Raw genomic sequence first — 6,992 nt, forward strand, 5'->3', positions numbered from 1 at the left:
CAACCTTATTTTTAATTAACCTTTTATCTCAATTTCCTCTTCATATTGTAGTTAGAATGTTTTTTTAAAGCTAAAATTGAATTAGAATAAATTATTGTAGTTTGATATTTTAATTTCATGTATTTTCCACTTCCAAAATTAATATATATATTTACTTTTAGCTCATACATATTTATTATTGATGCCTTTGTTAATTATTTTTGAAATGTCGCTTCTAAATACTTTTCCACATTCTTAAATACTAGTGGCCCAGTGCACGGATTCATGCACATTGAAAGGAAATTAATTAGAAGAAGTATTTTAATATTGCTGTTCGCCCTTTATAATAGAAGTGACAGGTCGGTTACTTTGCCTTTTACATGCGCCAGCAAGAGCTTTGTATGTGTTGTGCATGTGCAAGTCAGTGTTTATTATTTTTAAATTGCCTGTGCGCGTCATATGTACCAGTTGGACGGATGTACCATTGGTCACTTAGCCTTTTATATACATATATATATGAGATTAGGTTGAACTGTATAGAACGGCTGTATTTGCAGGTCTGAAGTGGTCTACTATTGGCAGACTTATATGGTCCAACTTAATGCTTCATTAGTTATTACAACAATGGTTCTGTTATATGTCTGAAAAGTTAATTTCCTTTTACACTTGAGTAATAGTTTTATCAGGATATAGATTGCTAGGTTGGCTGTTATTTTCTCTAAAAGCTTTGAAAAGATTGCCTGCTATCTTTTGGCATTGTTTTTTTACTAATGAGGTAGTTCTGTTGTTAGTCTTGATTATATTCTACTATTAGCAGTTATGAAGAGTTTTTGCTCCATCTTTGGTTTGTTTAGGTGTGGATTAATTTTAATTATCGTGCTCAGGAATTGGATTGCGATTTGAGAACTCATTCAGTTTTGAAATTCTTGGTCATTATTTCTTGATAAAGCATCTCTGCCTCCTTTCCTTCATGAACTTCTAGAACTTCTGATAGACACATGCTGGACTTTCTCATTCAGTTATTTAGCTTTCTTCTTGTTTGTAGTTTTCATCTCTCCTTATCTCTGCATGGTGTAAAAAGTAATATTTATATACTAGTCTTGGAACCCTCTCTTGAAAGTAAGGATTGTGTCATTTATGCTATATCCTCAAATTTATGGCTGATACGTAGTAATCAGTTTGTTGTGTTGACTGTGGTGCTATTTTTTAGTTGTTAACTTTAACATCTGTATGTTACCTCAGCAGGTTTATCTATTTTTATAGATGCTAGAGCGATAGCAGGTTAAGGGACAGATGATCTTTCTTACCACACTAGCATGAATTCATGTAGTTCTGAACTAAGTCAGAATTTATAAGATGATAGATTGTATATTTCAGTTGCTGCTGTAACAAAATTGCCATAAACTTGGGGCCTTAATACAATACATTTTATTTTCTTACTGGTCTGGAGGCTAAAAGTTTGAATTCAGTTTTACTGGGCTAAAGCCAGAGTGTCTTGCAGAGTCTGTGTCAGCAGCTCTGGCTCTTTCTGGTGGCTCCGAGGAAAGAGTCTGTTTCTTTGTGTTTTTTAGCCACAATTGAAGTTACCTGTATTTCGTGGCTTGTGGCTCCATCTCGAAAGCTTCCATTATCAAGTTGCCTTCTCCTTTTTTATAATCTAATCTTCCTCTGCCTCCCTCTTATAAGATCACTTGTGATGGCATTTAGGGTCCATCCAATAATCCAGGACAGCATTTCCATCTCAAGAGCCTTAATTTAATCAGCGGTATAAGTGACACTGACAGGTTTTCCAAGGAGTAGGACCTGGATATCTTTTGGAAAACACATATTGTAATAAAGATGCACCTTTAAACTTTTTGCATATTAATGATTGTTTTTCTCTTCCTAAATAGGATATCATTTTTTCCCAATGGAATAATTCAGTGGCTTATTTTACTCAGCCCTTAATGCTCATTTCTTTGGTCTTGTCTGTGACATATTGAATGACTAGTTTTCGTATGGGCAACATGCACAGTTTTTCTTATTTTTTTCTGAAAAATATTTCTTAATGTTATTTTGTATTGTAGTTGGTGTGATACGGTGCCCAGTATGCCGCCAAGAATGCAGACAGATAGACCTTGTGGATAATTATTTTGTGAAAGATACATCTGAAGCTCCTAGCAGTTCTGATGAGAAATCAGAACAGGTATGCTTCTCAATTTTTCTTTATATTTCTATCTTGATATCAAAATGTAAGTTACTAGAAAAGCATGCTTGGGTTGTTACATAAATTAGGCTAGTTCTGCTATAGTTACATCTTTCAAATTGAAAATAAAGGGTATCTTTATTCTATACCCTCGCAGATCTGGCTCAATGATACAAGATCATTACTGAAAAATTGAAATCTTTTATAGATTTTGTTTCTGAGACTTAGATTTTTATCCACTGAGTGTTTGATCTGGAAGGAGAGGATCTCATTAAAGATAAATGGATAATAAAATAATTTTATTCTAGGTACGTAAATTAATATATGTAACTTGGAAGCAAGTTAGGAAGTTTTCACCTTTTTATTTTGTGGATCTATATTTTGTAAATCTAATGTAGCTTAGTATTTATTTCCTCTTGTAGGTCTGCACTAGTTGTGAAGACAATGCAAGTGCAGTTGGCTTTTGTGTAGAATGTGGGGAGTGGCTGTGTAAGACATGTATTGAAGCACATCAAAGAGTGAAATTCACTAAAGATCACTTGATCAGGAAGAAAGAAGATGTCTCAGGTAAGAGAGAAGCAATTTTAATGATTACTATTAATCCCCCTCTTTTGCCCTTATATCATTTCTGCATATTCTTTATAAGCTTTGGATACCAGTATCGATAAGAATTTAGAAAGTTAGACAAAAATTTTGTTCAGTTTAAAAATACATGTTTTATTTTACTACAGAGTCTGTTGGAGCATCTGGTCAGCGCCCTGTTTTCTGCCCTGTACACAAACAAGAACAGTTGAAACTTTTCTGTGAAACATGTGACAGATTGACATGTAGAGACTGTCAGCTATTGGAACACAAAGAACATAGGTACAGAAGTCATAATTGCTTATCAAGAAATATTATAATAAGTTCTTTAAAAATTCTTATTTACTTTTCTTAAAGCAAGTATGTATTCCACAGATTTCTTTGTTAGCATTTTAATTCTCACTATTATATATTTCTTAAGTCAAAACGTTGTTTTTGATAAATTAATGGTTTTCACATTCATACCTAATAATTTTATGATTTGTTAAAAATTCAGCGGTTCTCAACCTGTGGGTCGGGACCCCTTTGGCAGTCGAACGACCCCTTTTCACAGGGGTCGCCTAAGACCATCCTGCATATCAGATATTTACATTACGATTCATAACAGTAGCAACATTACAGTTATGAAGTAGCAACGAAAATAATTTTATGGTTGGGTCACAACATGAGGAACTGTATTTAAAGGGCCAGGAGGTTGAGAACCACTGCATTATATGGATTTGGGTTTGTAAGAATGGAATTGTATTTCTTTGTTTGCTCTGCCTTGGTTCAGATATACTTTTTTTCAAATACTGTGTTATTTAGGCTATGAGCTGTGATCTAAAAAGGTAATATTCCCATGGGTATGGATAAATGATACCTATTTTAACGTTAAAGCATAAACTGATTTCATTTTAGATATACAATTTGCAGAAAAATCAGGAATTTATAAGCATCTAAGTAGCATAGTTACTAATTCTTTAATACATATCTTAGTATTTTAACCCGTTATAACCTCAGAATTCAATAGTATTTACTTATCACCAGTCTGTAACATCCTAACTGTTCTAGAATGTACTGAAATTCTTTGTCCGTTATATAACAAAATCCTCTAGTAAATTTCCCAGTTGATATGACATCTATTTATTACAGTTAAAAAGATGGTCTTGCTTACCCATACAGAATTTTCTAAAGTATTTTCTTAAAACAGTTCAGCTGAATTGGAAATAGGTTTTATGAATCTCCTGTCATAAAAGAGTAGGCTAAGTTGGATCAACCACACTTTAATCTGTTTTTTAACTGTAAGATGTCTTAGAGGTTTTAATTTGTTAGATTCATTGGAATTCATTTAGAATTCTCCTGAAAAGGAGGTGATACATTAATTCATAGTTTGTGCCACACTTTTCTGAATTCACACCAATTACCCATGAAGTGTTGGTACTAGTATCATGACTGCTTTAAAGGAGAGGGAGTCTATTCCCAAAAAGTTTTAGTAATCTGTACACGGTCTCACTGTTAGTGGTAGAACCAGAATTTGAATAAAGTGGTCAGACTCCAGATCTATTTTAGTTCATATGCTTATTTTCTCCCATATGGTATATAGAACCTAGAATACAGTATGTAGAATCCCTCAAAACTAATCATATATATAATGCCCTTTGTTCTTTCCCAAGGCTGCACTTACGTTCTACAGAACATTTGATTAGAAATGTACTTAAAATGTTTATATCCTAATTTGTTCCAGTATGTTTCATCTTACCTGAAGGTTGGCTAATATTTTACTTGAGGTTACTAATCTTGTGCCTGCCTTTACCTCAGGGCCAAATCTTACCTTTGATTATTTTGTAATAATCTCAGTAAGATACTAGATTACTTTCTCTCAGCTTCAGTTAGATCTTTGAGAAATCTTAGATTTCTTAGGCTTTTTAAATTAATGGCGAGATTCAAAAAGAACAAGAAGATGGCATCCCTTTTCTCATGAAAGAATAGCTTCCACTGCCCCTCTGTCAAAGTTTAGCCACGATCCTTCCCCTTTCTTTATCATTTTCCTTGATAAAGGAAAATATACCAGGTCCTAATTATCTGTTGAATGTTTTTCCCCTTTTCTTTAGTTCATACTTTTCACCTTTCCTGGATAGACTATTGCAGAACCCATGTCATTGGAATTAAAAACCTACGTTCAACACATTTCTAACTGGTCTCCTTGTTTTGAAGTTTATCTTGTTAAATTCATCTGTCCGTATTGCTGCAAGGGTTATTTTGGTAAGATATGGAGCTGCCCCCCTCTCCACCCTTTTTTAAAAGAACCCTTCAGTGGTCCCCCATAGTCAAAGTTGAAAGTGTTCAATATTGCGTACTTCATTGAGTCTTACCCAAAGTTGTTCTCTTCATCATCTGTATGAAGTTAGGAAACAGCCCACAAGACCACCCTTGCTTCTGATGCCAACTGCAGAGTTCAAAAAACCCAAATATAGGAGACAACAGCATGCAATTCAGCTCATTGATATGATTTGCTGTTGCCTTCTTCAGTTAGAGTGGTAGCTTTCCAGACAGAATGTGCCTTCACCTTGGAACTGCCATCCATAAACGAAGCAGCTCTCTGTTGGTTAATAGCTGTTTATAGAGCACCACCTGTGGGATCATAGGATTCAGCAGCTCCTCGGGTGGTTCCAAAGTCATACTTAAGGGGAAAGAGGCTGGGCACCTGCTCATAAAAACCATAAATACATCTTTGCATCCTCCTTGTTGCATGTTTGTGCACAAACAGTTTCTGTGTATACAGAACTCCTTTAGGCACTGCCTTCCTTATTAGAGTGCTCCTTCATCATCCAAGACATTATGGGCATTTCAGGTTTCAGGGTTATTTTATGTTCTTAAGTCATAGAGTCAGTCTCAAGTAATGCCTAATGGCAAGCCAGTAATTTTCTCTTACATGGCGTATATCTTACCACAGCACCCAGGAATTTTCCGGTCCAAAATCCCAGTGGTTGTTGCTGAGTAGCACTGATAGGCTTTTTTTTTTTTTTAATGGCATCCACTACTGCCTGCTGACCCTCCATGCCCATGGCCATCATTGTCTCCTCTCTTCAACCTCTCAGGCCTCATCTGGCTGAGGGACCTTTCAGCAGATCAGTACTCATCTCACTGTGTCAAGCTGGGAGTGCTGGGTCCCCTGCATCAAACCACATTGTGAGGCTCTTCTCCTTCCCCTCCTCCATCTACCTCTTTCATGCTCTTGCCCAAATTCCTGTTGGGTACAGCTACCCTAAGGAGCTTCTGATTTGAAGCATCCCCTAGTCTATGTCCATAAACTCCTGCAGACCCATCTGGATGGATCCACCATGCCAGGATTCCCCAGTTCCAAACCAAGGAGGGAAAGCAAGAACATGTGGCATGACTGCTTCCACACACCTTTTCCTCTTTCCATATCCTCCAGAGCCTGAAGAGTTGGGCTTTGCTTCCTTAACGGGAAAATTTAAGCTGCTGCTGCTGTTCCTCCCCCTCCCCTCCCCCTGAACAAAATGCCTAGGAATAAATATAATTAAGGATGTAAAAGATTTGTACTCAGAAAATTATAAGACTCTGAGGGAAGAAATTTAAGAAGATGCAAATAAGTGTAAGCATATATCTTATTCATGGATAGGAGGCATTGCTAGTAACATCATTATAATGTCCATACTACCCAAAGCAATCTATAAGTTCAATGCAATTCCTATCAAGATACCAATGGCTTATTTCACAGAACTAGAACAAATATTCCAAAAAGTTATATGGAACCTCAAAAGACCCTGAATAGCAACAGAAATTTTGAGAAAGAACAAAGTTGGAGGAATCACACTACTTAATATCAAGCCATAGTAAATCAAAACAGCATGGTACTGCATTAAAAGCAGACATATAGATTGATGGAACAGAATGGAGAGCCCAGAAATAGACCCATACCTTTACAGTCAATTAATATTTGACAAAGAAGGCAACAACATACAATTGGGTAATGATAGTATATTCAACAAATTGTGTTGGGGAATATTGGACAGATACATACAAAAAATAAAACTAGGCATCTTTCTTACACCATACACAAGAATAAATTAAATATGGATAAAAGACTTAAATGTTAGACTGGAAAACATGAGTCCTAGAAGAAAAAACATAGGCAAAAAATCTCTGTCATTTCTCATAGCAATATATATATATATATATATAGGCTCAGGCAAGGGAAACAAAAAAATAAACAAATGGACTATATCAAATTTAAAAGTTTTTG

General features: G+C 35.5%; 1 protein-coding gene across 1 annotated transcript in view; it reads left to right on the top strand.

The window, feature by feature from the left end:
- Window positions 1–438: 438 nt before the first annotated feature.
- TRIM33 (tripartite motif containing 33) overlaps window positions 439–6,992 on the top strand; it is a 44,195-nt gene continuing 37,641 nt past the window's right edge. The window contains exons 1-4 of the mRNA XM_014458932.2: window positions 439–457; window positions 2,046–2,164; window positions 2,587–2,731; window positions 2,896–3,028. Of these exons, the coding sequence (XP_014314418.2) occupies window positions 439–457; window positions 2,046–2,164; window positions 2,587–2,731; window positions 2,896–3,028 (416 nt within the window). The remainder of the gene's footprint in view (window positions 458–2,045; window positions 2,165–2,586; window positions 2,732–2,895; window positions 3,029–6,992) is intronic.

Source organism: Myotis lucifugus, unplaced genomic scaffold (genome assembly GCF_000147115.1).
Source record: "Myotis lucifugus unplaced genomic scaffold, Myoluc2.0 scaffold_101, whole genome shotgun sequence".
In the NCBI taxonomy this organism is placed as follows: Eukaryota; Metazoa; Chordata; class Mammalia; order Chiroptera; family Vespertilionidae; genus Myotis; species Myotis lucifugus.